The sequence below is a fragment of the Cricetulus griseus genome, chromosome 5, assembly GCF_003668045.3.
Source record: "Cricetulus griseus strain 17A/GY chromosome 5, alternate assembly CriGri-PICRH-1.0, whole genome shotgun sequence".
NCBI classification, from domain to species: Eukaryota; Metazoa; Chordata; class Mammalia; order Rodentia; family Cricetidae; genus Cricetulus; species Cricetulus griseus.
The window spans coordinates 16,988,677-17,006,664 of NC_048598.1; the positions used below are offsets into that span (position 1 = coordinate 16,988,677).

Consider the following 17,988-nt stretch of genomic DNA (forward strand, 5'->3'; position numbering starts at 1 on the left):
TCCCCAATTAAAAGTTATGATAAGATACATATTACATACCATTTACCATCTTAAGCATTTAAGTCTAGTAAATATACACAATACAGTACAACCATCACCACCGTTCATGCATAAAACTGAAATATAGAAATATTAACCAGTAACCCGTTCAGTGTTCCCATCCCCAGACCCTGGCAATTACTATGTCTCTGATTTCTGCTATTGAAAGTACCCCATATAGTTGAAGTCATATGGTGCTTATCTTTCTGTGAATGACTCTTTTTTTTTTTTCCTTAGCTTATTGTCTTCAAGGTTGATCCATACTTTATCAGGCATCAAAATTCTCTTCCTTTAAAAAAAAACTGTACCATATTTTGTGTATTCATTCATCTGCCCATGAACACTTATATTGTTTCCTATGTATTGAGTATTGATAACAGTAATCATTTATATAAGTTAGCTGTTTTCTGCCTCAAAATTACAGAAGTTGATACCAAGTGAAATAATGCATCCAAGAACATACATAATACATACATATATTACATCCACATATTTTGTGCTGGCTGTGTTTGGAGATTATCCACTTTAACAAAATCTCTGAATTTCATCTTCTCAAAAGTTATCACATGTACTGTTTCCAATGAATTCGTAGATAGGTACCTGATAGATTCAGGCAATGATGAGCCTAATCACCTTAAGGTGGAGAGCCAAAAGAATACAGTCTAGTCTGTGTAAGAACATACTAACACAGATGATTCAGAGCTTAGCTGAAAGATGGGGGTTCATTTGTTTTTTAATTTACTAATTTATTTGTAAATTCTTTGCTGCTGCCTTTAGAAATGAAAGCATGAAGCTCTTCATCCTCTTTTGATTATCAGCTTATCCATATTGCCTGCTACAGATACAAAATACTTAACCGAAGCCCTCCTTCATATAAATAAGCATGTGATTTCTGTTGTAGAGCTGCCCTGACTAGAGTAGCCACTAACTACCTGTTTAGCAAAAGTTACACAGTTCTAAAGAAATATAAAAGTGAGTCACTTTACATTTTTCATTAGCTAGCACAGAAATTGTGGTAAGAAGTTTTAATGCCTTGGTCATGCAAAGGTGTAGCCCAACTATTCATTGAAGATTTAATAAAAGTGATTTTATGAAGGAGGTTTATTAAGTTGCTGGCTTCTCTTACCAAATGGAAGTTTTCTTTTGAAAATGTGTAGTTAATAGCCTGGTGGTTGTGCGCTCACCTTTAATCCCAACACTCAAGAGGCAGAGGCCTGTGGATCTCTGTGAGTTCCAGACCATCCTGGTCTACAAGAGCTAGTTTCCAGGACAGCCTCCAAAGCCACAAGGAACCCTGTCTCCAAACCCCCCCCCCAAAAAAAAGAAAATATATAGTTAAAGTTAGATACTACATGAGGCTTGATGCTTGAACTTAGGGAAGTAGGACTTTTTAATTTTAATGCTACTTCAAATGTAAGTTGTAGATTTCATTTACCCTAGTTATTTATGTTAATTGCTTTTAAAGAAGAATCCTTGATTTATTTGGCAGATAATATAGCTAAAATATGGAGCATTTATTCCAAAATCATCATGAATATGACAGCAATTTTTTGTGTGCAAAAAATATTCTTACTGCTGAGTTTTTCACATGAGCCTGGAGCCAGTATCTTGGTAGGAATCCAAAAACAGCACAGCTGCAGATTTATTTTTTGTGAGTAACTGTACAAATCAGGGTGGAGTTTAAATGAAGTTTTCCCAAGAGTGTTTTTCATTATCTGTCCCAAATCAAGTCGTTTGTACAGCAGAGTTGAAATTTTCAATGTTGTATGGCTGTTACTTTCTCAGAGACACATCCTCTAACCATCCAGTCTAAAGAGTACCACGCTAAGCTGTTACATCATCCTTTTCTCTTTGGTTTGTTTTATTTTTTTCCTCCTCCACTGTCAGGGAAGCTGCTTTAGTTTATTTAGCCATTTGTTTATTTTTGCGTCTATGAGATTAGATCCTTTTTCTGTCTTGATTCTCTACTTTGTCCCTTATATCTAGAATAATGCTGAAGTATTGTTTGGAATTGATACATGTTTGTGTTCATTTTCAAGAAAACCAGGAGTTTGTTAAGACAATATATTATACTTGTATACGTTCATTTCTAACATATAAAATTCCTAGAAAAATGGTAAATGTTAATCAGAGCTATTCTGTTATATTACAGAGTCATAGAAAATTGTGTCTATTTGTTTATGAAACCCAGGTTGCATTTGTTTGACCCTTAGTCCATATACAAAATCCAGCTATAGCTATTTCTTCCATTTTCAAATACATGGTATCAAAATCAAAGAGTTTAAATTTCAAATGTATTTTCTGTTAGAGCCTGAGTTCAGGGCCAGAAGTGAAACAGGAATCTCAAATTTGTACATTTAAACTTTTTCTTTTTTTAATGTTTGACAAGATAGGGGAAGTACAAGTTATAAAGTCTTGTGAGATAGGCCTGGCATTGGTGGCACACTCCTTTAATCCCAACACTCAGGAGGTAGAGGCAGGCAGATCTCTGAGTTGGAGACCAGCTTGGTCTACAAGAGCTAGCTCCAGAACAGGCTCCAAAGCCACAGAGAAACCCTGTCTCAAAAAAAAAAAAAAAAAAGTCTTAAGAGATAGTTCATGCAGTGGCTTATTACATTTGTTTAGATGTGAGTTTTACTGATGGTCAGAGGATAAATTTGGAAGGTGAAATTTATCACTTTATTCCCCTTTGTTTAAATTTTCATTTATTTTGGGAAAATATATATACTTTGCAAAGAGGGAGTCAGTGGGCCAAGACTTTAGAGGACATTGTCTCTCATACCTCCTGGTAGCTGAAAAAAAGTTGTCACATAGTAAATGATAATATTTTATTAAAATAAAAGGTTAGAAAACAACCCCTTCCGCTCTGAAGACTGACAGCCAGCTATTTATTTCTCTGCAAGAGCAGAAATTGCAAGGTAAGATGAGCATTATTCCATGTAAAGCCATCTGGTGATGAATCAGCCAGCTGATTTCCAGAGCATAAGGATGGACTATCCTTAACATGTGGCTTAGCTCAAGTAATTGCATGCAGTAATTATACACTAGGTATGTAATGTAAGGAAGCCAGTTTTTTGCCATGGATTGCATAATGCACTGTTTCCTAGTTCTGTGGTGATGCTATTGTCCATCTCAAAACTCCATTATAATAATTTGCATTACTCAGACTCCTCTTGACTTCAATTCTCAATTTGAATTGCATGTAACTACAAGCAGCATTAAATATTTATTTTTTAATGACCATACAGTTAATGGGTTTCCCTCTGGCATTTTCATATATACTCTTTTTGTCATTGGCTTTCTGTATGTATGTATGTATGTATGTATGTATGTATGTATATATACAACATTCTGCTTCCATGTATATCTGCACACCAGAAGAGGGCACCAGATCTCGTAATGGATGGCTGTGAGCCACCATGTGGCTGCTGGGAATTGAACTAAGGACCTCTGGAAGAGCATCCAGTGCTCTTAAGCTCTGAGCCATCTCTCCAGCCCCTGTTTTCTTTCTTTACTCCCCTCTCCCATCCCCTTTTTCTCTACCTCTTAGGTCCCATTCCACGTTTTTAACATATACTCTAATAACCCCTTTCCCCTCTTCTCCCAAAGACTCCTCTCCCCTTCATAGTCCTCCTCCCAGTCTCATGAGCCACATGCACACTCACAAAATTAAAATTTAGAATCCATGTGTGATAGAAAATATGGTATTTTTTTCTGAGTCTGAGTTACTTTCTTATTTTTTATGTATACATTTTGCTATTTTATTAATTTTTGAGATTATAATATTACATTGCCCCCTTTCCTTTTTCCCTCTAAATCCCTACCATATACCTCTCTCACTCTCCTTCAAGTTCATGGCCTTTTCTTTCATTAATTATTATAGCATGCATGTATGTATATGCGTTTATATTCTTACATATAACCTGCTCGGTTCCTAATATTTCTTGTATGTTTCCAGGGCTGTTTGGCACTGCATATCTAACCCTCTCCTACTCCCAGCTTTCTTCAGTTGATAGAGTAGAGGCGCAAAGGGCTCCCCCATCCACTTTGTCATTTTCTAAAACCTTGATGTGTGTTATTTTGCTTGATTCACCTTGAGACAGAGTCTATATAGAACAGTCTGGTCTTAACTTAGAGATCTGCCTTCCTCTGCTTCTGCTTCTGGAGTGTTGGTATTAAAAAGGCACGTGCCACCACTCCTGACCCCCTTTCCTCCCCACAAAATAATAATGATAAAAATATAAAATAAACTTTGCTCTCAGAACTGCTTTAGCTGCGTGCTAGATTGCTAGATGTTATTATGGTTGCACTATCATTTTCATTTGATTCTAAGAACAATTAACATTTTAAACATAAAATTAAAACATAAAGCATTGAAGTGTACAGGACAGTGAAGCTGTGCTCTTCTTGACAGCTGCAGAGAAATTTGATTGGTCTATTTTTAGACTTCAGGGTTTAAGTATTAAAATGCTAGTCCATTGGATCCTAAGATGAATTGATCCCACTGGAAAGTCATTTTTTTTTTTTTTTCCGAGACAGGGTTTTTCTGTATTGCTTTGGATGTCCTGGAACTCTCTCTGTAGACCAGGCTAGTCTCGAACTAACAGAGATCCACCTGCCTCTGCCTCCCAAGTGCTGGGATTAAAGGTGAGCGCCACCGAGGCCCAGCCGGAAAGTCTAATTTTAAAACTAATTATAGCCCTAGGAAGGTGAAAGTGTAACTGTGGTGCTATGTAGTGTTTACATCTGTCTAGCTTCCAAAGTTTGAATGTTAAACTTTTGTCATCTAGTTGCTGGAAAGCCAGGTCCTATGGGGCAAGAGATTGCTAAAGAGGAATTTAACTAGAAAGTTAGGACCAGAAATACTCAGTAACAGAAGTTAGGTGACCCTAGAGTTCCCTGTTACCTGCTTGTCAAGACTTCTGGTAGAGTCATCACTGTTCCTTCATCCATTAAAAATGGCTTCTGGCTGGGCATTGGTGGCACGCACCTTTAATCCCAGCACTTGGGAGGCAGAGGCAGGTGGATCTCTGTTAGTTCGAGACCAGCCTGGTCTACAGAGTAAGAAGAGTGAGTTCCAGGACAGGCTCCAAAGCAATACAGAGAAACCCTGTCTCGAACCCCCCCCCCCCAAATGAGAATGGTTGTCAATTATGGTGGGTGAAAGTTTGTTCTAGACTAGCAGCTAGAGATGAAGAAACTCTTTTGGCCTTCTACTAGGACAGGTGAGATCATCTCATGTCCTCATTCCAGTTTAGAATAAGGACAGCTTCCTGTTTCCATCTAACTGCGCAGCATTCTCTACAGGACTTAGTTCCCTGAAGCAAGATTCTTTTGTTTGTTTGCCCTAGCAACCCTGGATTTGGTAGGCTTCTCAATAGGTATGTATATATATTTCAGTATATTATATGTTTTAATACATAGATACTTGGTATAGCATTTAAATGAGTTTAACTTGTCTGTCTCTTTAACATTGATATTTTTTCTAGTGCTTTAGAATTTATGTTATCTAAAGTCACCTTATGGAAATAACATATCAGAGCTTCTTGCTTCCATTGAACTGTAAATTAATTCATGATTGATCAACCAGTCTCTCCTCATCCCCCCTTTCCTGGCCATTCTCAGATTCTAGTATCCATCATTATATCTTCTACTTCTATGAGAGCAGTGTTTGCAGCTTGTACATACCAGTGAGATTTTATAATGCTTCCTTTTTATGTGCCTAGCTTATTTCACTTAACCCAAGAGCCTCTATTTCCATCAGTGCTGTGTGGAATAGCAGGATTTTTTACTTTATTATAGTAGAACTATATAGCCTTCATGAGTATGTGAATGTTTGGGTTTGGGTTGTTTTGTTTCATGGCTGTTGGGGTTTCTTGGCTGCAATACACTTGGAAATGCAAATGCTTCTCCCATCGATCTCACTTCCTTTGTATATAAATACACCTGTAAATGAGGCTACAGCATCAAATACAGTGGCTCTATTATTAAATTTTTAGGAACCTACATAATGTTTTTCATAATAGCTGTGCTAATTTGCATTCCTATCTACAATTCCCATCAGTGCTTGTGGTGTTTTGACAGTACCTATTGAATGGATTAAAGAGTTCATATTGGTTTTGTCTTCATTTCCTGGTGTTTACTGCTGGCTACTTACTTGTTTTCTTTTGAGAAATGTCTGTTTGGGTCTATTGCACAATTTGAAACTGCTTGGCAGCCCACATGGATGACCTGCCTGTAATCCCAACACTAGGAAGTACAGGCCTGGGGTCCCTGGGTAGTTCAACTAGCTGGATCAGTTTCAGGATCAGCAAGAGAATCCACCTCAATAAATAGTGATCAAGAGATATCCAACATCCACTTCTGATCTCTACATGTTCTCTTGCCACATAACCTATACATATAGATATACCATATATATACACACACACATGAAAAAAGAAAAAAAAAATGAGTACTTGGGGAATGATAGTAAATCTAAGAGATACTGAGAGAAAAACAGAGAATGTAGCTTTATGCTATATTGCATTCCCCAGAAGAAAAGATATTTAGTGGACTCAAGGTCATTGCCTTAGCCGACAAAATGCACTGTATATTAAATATTACATTTTTGTTTCATTTTAGAAAATATGTATTCTCTAAACTTCATGAAAAGCCAATGAGATTTATAAAAAGCCATTTAACTACATTATATATATAATTGTGAAAATTGCATAAATACAGTTATGTCAATTATATAGTTATAATGTGTCATGCTGTAGAAATGTTTAAAGACTATCTTATTGCAAATGAGAATTAAAAGCTGTTTTATAACATAAATGGTGATTGTTTAAACAGATTTTTCTACACTAAGAAGTTGGTTTTTTTTTTTTTTTTTTTGTCCATGTTTGGTCCTTGTTTTAAATTACTGTTGAAGATGAATTGATTTCCTTTGAATATGTCATACTATAGTTTTTGTTTTTGTTTCCTTTAAAAAGTATGTAACTATTGACCTACTTAACTATTCAGAGTTTTAAAAATTGTTCTTCCTTGTAAATGGAGTATGTAAATTATGTGATATATTTATGTAAAATATTTTCCTTTAGTTAAGTTCTGGCTATCTATTGACAGGGCCACGGAGACTGTATTCTGAAGTAGTGAAAGAAATGCTAAACACCCATTTGACAGAAAGTATAGGACTAAGATCAACTGCATTGAAAGGTTGGGTAGCTGTGAGACTTGATAAACCACTTAAGTAGACCAATCTGATTGTATAAGCTCAGGAATATTAAGACTTGATTGTTACAACTTTATACATAATATTATAATAATATTATATTACATAGTTGTGTACATCGTGTATGTGTACATGACTGTGGTGGTTAGGTTTTTTTTTTTTTTTTTTTTTTTTTTTTTTTGTCAGTATTACACAAACTAAGGTCACCTAGGAAGAGAGAACCTCAGTTGAGAAAATGTCTCCATCAGACTGTCCTGTAGGCTAGCCTGGGGAGCATTTTCATGATTGGTAACTGATGTGGGAGGGCCTATCCCACCTATGGACAGTGTCACCCTGGGAAAGTGGTTCTGTATTTTATAAGAAAGCAGGCTGAAAAAGCCAGTGTGACATGTTTCTTCATGGCCTCTGCTTCAATTCCTACCTTCAGTTTCTTTCTTTGAGTTCCTGACTTGGCTTCTTCTGATGATCCACTGCACTCTATAAGCCAAATAAACCCTTTTCTGCCCGAAATGCTTGTCATTATGATATTTTATCACAGTAACAAAAACCAAACTAAGACAGTGTTCTTTTAACATAATAACCAGGATTTTCCTCAGAACATTGTACAATGTTTGGCTTACATATGCATCTATTTTATTGTAGAATGCTTCCTTCCATTATAGTTTATTTCCTGTTCAAGTGCAGCATAGTATACATCTTAGGAAAAAATGAAAATATTCTTTTGGATTCCTGACAAAACTTGAGTAGGTGGTATCATGACTTTTAAGTATAGGAGAGGAAACTAAGGAACATGACACACCTTGCCTAAGGCTATGAAGAGTAAAAATAGTAGAACAGGATTCAGACTCACCCATTGATCTGTTTGATTCCTGAGCTTGAATATGTTACTGACAATGCTACATACCATAGGATTTGCTAAAATCTCAGTCTCCAGGTCCTTGGGACTCCATGAAGGAAATCCTTTCAAGGTCCATGGGACCAGATGTTCAGTGATATCAAAGGACTTTCTGCCTCTCTTGTTGCATTTCTATTAGCACACATGACACAAAAACAACTGTGGTAAAAGCTCAGTAGAACAGATTAAGGCACTGGACCAGACAGTACCAATAGTAGCTCTAGTCATCATTGTTGTTTAGCTGCAATTAAATCCTTTTCCTAAGATTATCTCACAGAAATGTAACAGTGGGTGCCTATCTGAAAGCTTGACCTTGAATTCATACCTTTGTAGTGTTCTCAGATCTAGAGGAACCTACTTACAGAACAGTTACTCTCTGTGCCAGACTATTGTGTTTGTCTGCAAGAAAATAAGATGTGTCACTATGTGAAGTGTAAGCTAAGTTAGACCCATGCTTTCGTAAAACATCACTTTATGCCAATGATTGGCAGATTGCTAAAGTAGAGCTAAGTATTTGTCAAAATGAACCTTAAGAAAAAGTGACAGGATTTTCTTTTCAGTGGTAAAATTTTAGGTGTCAAGGACATAATTTGAGATAATGAATTCATCCCGTAAGCTTAGTAGGAACCTAATAAAACTTTTCTGTTGAGATGGGTGGTAATATTTAATGTGTTTTAAAGTAGTGTGAATTAAAGAGTCAAGCATTTTGAAGATCTACATAATTCTGAAAACCTTAATTTTTTTCAAAAGATCAATGTATGATGTTACAGAAGTCCATCTGAGTGGAAGATGAATTTGTGCATAATTCATACAGCACTTCCATATTGTATACAATCAAGAAACTTTGCCTTGTATATTTTAAAATGCCCTACAGATATATTAAAAGACTTTAAATAAAACTCCCTTTTACCCCCCTTAAAACCAGCTTTCCTTTATATTTTCTAGTTTAAAATTATGGTAGTAGAATAAATGCAAGATGATGGGGGAAATTTTTCTATTAATACAGATGTCTAAAAGATAACCCATATTTTAAGTAGTGCTATTTTTGTCATTGGAGATGGGGTTAGAAAATGAAGTTTTCTACAAATATTAGTAATTTTAAGTGAGATTTCTTATTATTCTTTCAAATGAAAGAAATGCTAGTTTTTCAGGTATATCATAACCCATGTAAGCAAGTACTCCCAGGGGTCCTTTTTTTTCCTTTTCTTTTCTTTTCTTTTCTTTTTTCTTTTCTTTTCTTATCTTTTTCTTAGTACTAGTAAGTCCTGAGAACCAAAAGTTTAAGAATTGCTACTCTAAGAAAAATGAATTGAAAAAACAAAGTAGTGGCTCACGCCTGTAATCCCAGCGCTAAGGAGGCAGCAGCAAGAGGAATAAATGATGTGGTCTCAAAGACACCCTGATCTCTTTAGCAAGTTCCAGGGAAGGGACAAGGGACAGGAGGAGGAGGAAGAAGGAATTGGAATTTTAAATTGTTGAAATTTTACCCAGTGCCCAGTGTCTCTACACTTGATATACAAGCAATGTCTTTGGATTCCAAAGTTATTCTAGTTAGATACCATATATACTTTCTCAGTTTTATTCTGTCAGACTTTTTCAGTAAGACATGTATTTGTACAACACAGCTGTTTTTTTATATTACTAAACTACTAGAGGTATTTACTTGGAACGTACAGATTGGGTCTAGAAGCCTTTTAGAAATAGAATAAAAATTTACTAATTGACCACCTACTTATTTTCTTAATTCTTTCCTTTTTAAGTGGACTCTTGGTGGAGTTTCTGGATTACAATACTGAAGAGAATGTGGTTTATAGTGGATATAAATGTTGATGAAGGCATTTCTATTTTAGGCCTACTTACAGGGCTGGTAACTAGATACTGAAGAGAGTTTCTGATGTGCTTTTCTTCATCTGCAGGATGATGTAGCTTTGCTAAGGATTCAGAAGCTAAGCAGAAATGAGCTTAACATCCTGGTTTTTGGTGAGCAGTGGAGGCACTCGCCACAGGCTGCCACGAGAAATGATTTTTGTTGGAAGAGATGACTGTGAGCTCATGCTGCAGGTAATATGTCAGCCTTCTCTATATGCAAGCGCTAAGATCAGCTGGGTGTCAAGAGCTAGCTGCCTTCCCCTTTACAGAGACACAGTATTCAGTCAGATATCAGATACACTTTTTAAAATTCAGACAAGTTTTCTGGCTCACCTAACTCTTGCATCTGTTTAATTAATTTTCACCCTTGTATTATCTACCCTTGTATTATCTGTAACTAAGTTGTGTTTTACGGATTATAGTTTGAAAACTGAAAGCATAAAATAGAGAAATGTGTATGCGTGCTTGTATATGATGTACACATGTGTACATATAGGTATACTTCCTGTGTTTATAAAAAATTCATTTCTAAATATTCTAGTTTTAGAATTCACATTTTAAGTGATAATAAATTTGGTCAGATATCCATCATTTTGTCCCTTTTTATCACGTAAGTCTTTGGGTTTCTTACTCAGTTTGTCTAACAGTATTCAGTATTAAAGGAAGAAATCTTGGGAGGTAACACTTTCTTAACAATAAGATAGGTAAAATAGAAAATAACTTGTTGGATTTCTGTGTAACAATTTTACAATTTTTAAACTATATAGTTGATGCAGCCAACAAAATTAATTTAAATTCAGAATTAAAATATGGATTTGTTGATAAGAGTATTTTGGAAATTTAGCTATTTTTGTCTTAAGGAAATCAGGCCAAATTTATGTTGTTTAGATTTAATCTGCATTTTTGATCTATCCCTGTATTTATCAGCTGTCCTATTAATATTGTATATATAGGTAAAAATCTCTTTTGTTACTTTAGTATTTTCTTGTGGTTGTGAGCTTAAATTTTTTCCTTTTAGTCCCGTAGTGTGGATAAGCAGCATGCAGTAATCAATTATGAGGCGTCTATGGATGAACATTTGGTGAAAGATTTAGGCAGCCTTAATGGGGTAAGCTAACCATGTTGTTTTTATTTTGCTTGAATACTTGTTTAATGTTAATAAAGTCATATTCCTTGTGTGTATAGTCCCCTTTTCTTTAGTTTGTCTTTCCCTTTTAAATACTTAAAATGTGCATAGTACATTGAAGTCATATGTAGAAGAAGCTAAGGAATAAATAGAGGAATTAAGAAAGGCATTTAATGATATGGTATGTGATAGATTTCTTTTGGGAGATGAGATGGAAGTTTGAGCTCAGTATGTGACTGGGTTCATCTGTGGGGAGACAGAAAAAGTCCCTGGTGGTAAGATTGTGTAAAACATTTTTGGGCACAAGAGACGTTCTCACTTTTAGAAAATAAGAATGGAAAGGTAGATTTGGTGCTAGATACTAGAGAACTAGAGAAAAACAAGGATCTAAACACTTAACACACACAATGAACACTAGGATGGCTTTTCTTTGTCTTTTTAGATATTTTTGTGTAATTGTGGTAGATTTTTTTTATTTCTATATGAACTTTCACGTTTTTCAGACTATAGTCACAGGATATGAGAGAATATTGATGTGTTGAATTATTTCAACATCTTAATTTTCTTGTGACTCTTCTAACAAGCAGATATATTATCTTTGATACTATATCCTGTTGAAATTTAACAAACTACTGCATTTTGAGTGTTGTGAATTGCTGCCATGAAAAATACACTTTAAACACACGGAAATCGTATTCATAAATAGAACTTTTTCAGTTTATAATTTGCCTACTACTAAAAGACAAATCGATTATTTGAAGTTTTTTGGGTTAATTATTCTGTTGATTCTAGTACATGTAATTAAGTTTGCATTGTTCAGATTTGTACTGAAATACCTCACATGTGGCATGAGACAGTATATAACCTGTCACCTTTCTCCTTGGCATATCTCCAGAACTATAGTCTTCCTGCTGTTCTACTCTTCTCCAGGCAGGAGTCCAATTGGGTTAGATTTCTTTGGCCTATTTGTCTTTCCATTCTCTTTGCCATTCTATATTTTTTTAAAGAGTAAAACTCAAATTATACTTCTTAAAGGGATCAAAGGAAAGGTCCTTGCATTTAGGAACATAAAGTGGTTAATGTTAACATGCTGAAAGAATTAAAAGTAAAAAAAAAAAAAGACAAAGTAGGCAGGATTGCTATAAAGGATATATGTTAATAGTGTGGATTCATAACTCCTTTGGCTAGGTTTTTTCATTTTCTACACCCAAAAACCTGTGTTTTAATGTCTTTTTTTGTGCTTGATTATGAATTACTGGGTGATTTGTATGATTTAGCTCTCAATTATAATCACAGTACACAGAGCTTCGTACAGTTCATGAATCCCTCATATATATGTGTGTATGTGTATATGTGAGTATGTAATAGTAATTATGTATGAATATATATGATTGAATATATATAATTGAATTAACTTCCAATCCAAAAGACCTTGTAGAATAAAATTTTACTATTTTTCTATGTGTAGAATGTAGTTCAGAAAGTTTCATCTCAACCACAGTTTTGTTATTATATGTCTTAGTATTCTGTGGGCCCGTTGAAGTTTCTCTGTGAGAACCTTGATTATCTTCTGCTCTCTTTCTTTCCATTGGCCTGTGTGTCCTACCACGACTGTCATATCCCAGTCCTATCTTTTGTTACTGTGCTACTATACAGCAGCCTACGTTCTAGCCTAGGCCTTTTGATTCCCTTTTTTCAGACTGGAGTTCCTGAGGTCATGTGTTCAATCCCCAACACACATGTAGAAAGTTTAGTATAATTACAAACATTTGTAATCTCAGCACCGGGGAGCAGAGACAGGTAATTCCCAGCATTTGCTGATCAGCACACATAGCCTACCAGCAAGTCCTGGGTCCTAGTGAAACACACACACACACACACACACACACACACACACACACACACACACACACAAATAAAACATTAAAATAAAATTTAAAAATATATAACTATTTAGGTTCATGTTGGGAGATACTTCATGGTCCTTCTTATTAAATGTCTACCAGAATAAAAACATCTTGCTTTCTTTTTGTTCTTTTTGTTTTTTCTTCTTGTTGATTCTGGAAAGAAAAGTGAGCTAGAATTATCTTCATTCCCTGAAGATACACAGTGAGATAATTTTGTCTATGCTATGATTATATCATTGTTATAATCTATAATGCTCATTGTCTATTCATTGTATAATTGAGTTGTATTTATTTCCTGTTTGCCTCCCTTTGATTCAATGGACATTTAACTAAGTGTTTTTAGCTGTCCTCTTTAGTAGCATTTTTAAAAAAGGAGAAAAGGAAATTAAAAAAAAAAAAACCTACAAAGAAAGCATGTCAAGCTTTGCACTAAGAAACTGAAGGAAGACAGAATGACTTATGTCTTTTGCCTCCTCATTCCTCTGTCTGGGCTTCACTATCATAGCCATTAGCAACCACTGAATACTTGAGACATGACTAGTCTAAAATTCCAAAAACTTACACATATATGTGAAATACCTTACTAATTTTGCTTCAACTAGTATGTTTTAAATACACTAGATTACATTTAAAATGCATTATCAAAACTATTTCTTGTTACAAACCTACAAGAAAATACAGCCAGGCAGTGGTGGTGAATGACTTTAATTCCAGCACTCCAGAGGCAGAGACAGGAGGATGTTTGTGGGTTCCAGGCCAGCATGATTTACAAAGCTACACACACAAACCCTGTCTCAAAAAATCAAAAACCAAAAAACAAACGAAGAAAACACAACAAGTAGTGTATACTATTTGATTGGGAAATTGTGGCGTATTTCTCTTAGATAGTGTCTAGGTAATTCTGCAGTTTGTTTTGTTATTGGTAATTTTTAGCATTGTTAGAAATAATTGAAAATAAAGCAGAATTTCAACATATAGGAAAAATCCATTTACTAAGATACTGCAATGTATCATAGATTCATAGAAAGATCCACGGATTCTTGGGGCATTTGTAAAGCAACCACAAGATGGCTCAGCAGTTAAAGATGCTTGCAGCTAAGCCTGATGAACTGAGTTTAATTCCTGAAACCCACACGGTAGAAAGAGAACTAATTCCAGCAAAATTTCCTGACCTTCACATGCACAGTACTGTACACATGTGTACACACACACAATCAATTAATAAATGTAATAAATTTTTAAGTGGAATGATTCTGAGAATGAAGCGATAAAGTATTAATCTTTACAAATAAAATTCCTAAAAATCCTGAAGCTGTTTAGAATTAATCATTTTTATTCTGTATAGGTTTCCAGCAGATTAAGAACTTTTCTGACTTCATCTTTAGAAAACTTCCAAGTGTCAAAATTCACTGTGTTTTATGTTACCAGTAATATTGACAAAGGTTAAAAGTATGAGATAATTATGCTGGAGGCTGCTTGGCACATGTTAGGATGCATTTCATCATAAGAACTTTTGAATAGTAATTGGTTGATGAATTTGACTGAAATGTGAGAATTAATACTTTATATGCAATATAACCTTTTTCTTTCTTCCTTGTAGACTTTTGTGAATGATGTAAGGATACCAGAGCAGACTTACATCACTTTGAAACTTGAAGATAAGCTGAGATTTGGATATGATATCCTTATATAATTTTTTGCATTTATTAAGTGAATTTAAAAAATATGTGCTATGCTACAAGTAACATCTTGTGATATCAGAATTCACAGTACTACAAGTTTGTGCTTATTAGGTGTTTTCTGCTTGTTTTCGGTTACTGGTTCCTAGGAATGATCCTGGGAAGCTTGGTAAGGCTCAGCTGTTTCTCATCTCTCTTTTTGTGTGTGCTGCTGTGCGTATAGTTTGGGTGTTAAAAGAGTGGAATTGGGAGGAAGACAGTGAAAGTCTTAAGTACTGTCTACCTAGGTTCTTGCCAAGTGAAATATGAGGTCCCAAGTCAGTCTCTTAGGAGGATATAAAACATTAACCTGCCTTCCCTTCTATGCTATCCTGCTGTTTTAATTTAAACTTTAACATCGACTGCTTTCTGGCACCAACTTTAATTGACTAGCATGTTGTCATTTAGTGTGTATTTGAATTTGTGTTTAAAAATCAGAGGCTAATAATTGGACGGGTATGATATTACTGTAGTGTAAAGAATAGTACAAAGGAACCTAGTAAAATGAAGTAATATAACTAAGCAATAATAGCATTTCTATTTGCATTTAGTTAAAATAAAAATATTTCTCATGATGAAAATTTCTTGAGGTTTATTTAGTTTTTAAACATTTACCAAAACTCAAATAATAATTTGAAAACTTAAACATTAACAACCTCATAGACTTAGATCACTTTATCAGAGAAATTATAGTCTCAGAAAACTGTAGTTGATACGCAAATGTACTGACACAAATAACAAAAGATAGAATTTTTAAAGTTTAAAATTTAAAGCTAGATTACAAATATAACATTTATATTTAAAAAAACTGAAAAAAATGAATACTTATTTGTTATATATTCTAAATCTTTCCAAAAATATGTTTGGTGAGGCTTATGATGTAGCTCAGCAGTTGAAGTTACTTCCTGCCAAGACTGGCAACCTGAGCTTAATCCGCATGACCCACACGGTGGAAGGAGAGAAGACTCCTGAAATATATTGTGTGACCTCTATGTATGTGTCTTGGTGCACATACATGCATACATACACCAATTAAAAATGTAAATGTTTTAAATTACATAAAATAATAAAAATTACTTTCAACCAGCTTCAGTTTTATCAAAACTTTTAGGTATATTTATATGCAAGTATCTCCTTTAATTAATTTACTATTAGTTGTCTTAAAAAAGGGAAAATGCTAAGAAATTCAGATTTTAATAAAATTTGTAAAGTTACTTTTGAGCACTAATTTCAGAAGAAACTATAGCAAATGCAGTATAGTATGCTTCTAATCCTCACTTCTCAGGAGGCTGGACCAGGAAGATGACTTCAGCATAGTGAGAGCACTCACAAGAGGAGGAGGAGACATAAGAAATAGCCTATGCCTTTGCAGATTGCTAACTATTTTCCCCCTAATATGTAACTCATAATACATCTAAAAATGGCTAGGGCTTTTAATTTTTTGTCCTTAGGGACTTCCTCAGAATCATACAGTCAGTATTGAGCTAACACTGTTACTTAAATGTCCCGATGAAGTTCATTTAGTTTCATTGTTTTCATTTAGCATTTTATACTGATTATAATTCCAAGAATTTTACATAAAGCACTGGTTCTCAACATGTGGGTTGTGACCCCTTTGAGAATTGCATATCAAATATTCTAAATATAAGTTATTTATATTACAATTCATAAAAGTAGGGAAATTACGGTTATGTAGTAGCAAGAAAAATAATTTTATCATTGGGTCATCACAACTTGAGGAACTGTATTAAAGGGGGTCACATCATTAGGAAGATTGAGAACCACTAATATAAATGAACATAGGTCTGTTAAATTGGCAGAAATTTTATTCCACGGGACAGAATTTTTTAAATCATTGCATGTGATAACTATGTTTGTTTCTGTATTAGCTATAGTAGACTGGGGAAATTGTCATGCTTTATTCACATATAAAATCAATAGCCAATGTATACAGACTGTGCCCTAGAGTGGGAAGCTCTGATTAACAACATGTCACCTTATTAGATCAACAACATTAACATGGCTTAAGATTTAAACTAGAGAACATTATGTATATACCATCAGCCTGCTTTCTAACTAGAGACATGTTTTTGAAAAGCATGAACTCATTGAAATATTCCAGTTTCCAAAATGACCATAAACTCAAAACAACAATCGATAAACCTCAGAAGCTTGTGATCATTCCGATGACCACAAATCTGGCAGGTAAGGAAGCCAAATAAATTAATTCATTTCATATTTGTTAGATGCTTCCTATTATGCAGGTGTAGTTTTTGTTGGTCTGGGTATCTACTAAATTATTTTTTAAACAATATTATTTTAGTCTTTGAAGGTGTCCTGCAATTTATTATGAAAATACTCACTTTCCCTCCCCCAATTCCTTCCGTAACCACCCTCTGCTCCCTTCCCACCTAACTTTTGAGTTTAGTTTTTTCAGGCTCTTCCCCACCTCAGTTTGTGTGGCCTAGCTAACTAGCCTTGGGAATGGACCTGACCTGGACTGTAGATAACTGACCAGGAATTGGTTGCATCATTAAAGAAAACTGACACTAGCCCAGTGATTGGTCTCAAACTCACAGTCCTTTTGCTTCAGCTCCCTGCATGCCAAGGTCATAGGCATATGCCACCATATCTGGTTGTAGTTTTCTTTTTTCGTCTTTTTTCTTATTGCTATGCAAAATCCTGGGTTTCAAATACAGTTTGCTTTTGTTGCCTCTTTACAGTCTTACATTCCCAGTGACTTCTTTCCTGCTTTCTTATCTTAAATGTTTTATTATCATCCTCTTCAGTACCACTTTCCTACACTCTTTCCACTTTGATTATATACCCTTATCACATACACATACATACATACAAACATACATACACACATATGCACATTAAGATCCAAAGTCCACATATAAAATAGAAAATGTGGGATTTATCTTTCTGAATTTTAATTAGCTTGCTTAATTACATATTCATCCACTCCATGCATATTATAATTTCCTTTTGCTTTATAGCTGAGTAGAATTCCGTCATGTATATGTAGTACCTCTTCATCAAACATTGAACTGTTGACTGTCATCTGAGCTGGCTCCCTTTCCTTACTATTGTGAATAAAGTGTAACGAGTACAGATGTTCAAGCGCCTCTTTGTTGGGATGTGGAGTACTTTGGGTATATGCCCAGGTATGGAAGATAGCTGGGACATATATTAACTGTCTCTGGTTTTTGATA

The 17,988-nt window shown here is 34.8% G+C and overlaps 1 protein-coding gene across 9 annotated transcripts in view; it reads left to right on the plus strand.

The window, feature by feature from the left end:
• The window catches only part of Cep170 (centrosomal protein 170), an 84,170-nt gene that overhangs the window by 11,102 nt on the left and 55,080 nt on the right, over window positions 1–17,988 (plus strand). For 5 of the 9 annotated variants that reach the window (XM_027418874.2, XM_027418878.2, XM_035445416.1 and 2 more), the window contains exons 2-4: window positions 10,067–10,211; window positions 11,038–11,127; window positions 14,653–14,731. In XM_027418874.2, coding sequence (XP_027274675.1) covers window positions 10,107–10,211; window positions 11,038–11,127; window positions 14,653–14,731 — 274 coding nt within the window. In that variant the 5' untranslated portion in view covers window positions 10,067–10,106. Of the gene's footprint in view, window positions 1–10,066; window positions 10,212–11,037; window positions 11,128–14,652; window positions 14,732–17,988 lie in introns of those variants that run through there. The other 4 variants (XM_035445415.1, XM_035445417.1, XM_035445418.1 and 1 more) reach the window with 1 other exon arrangement.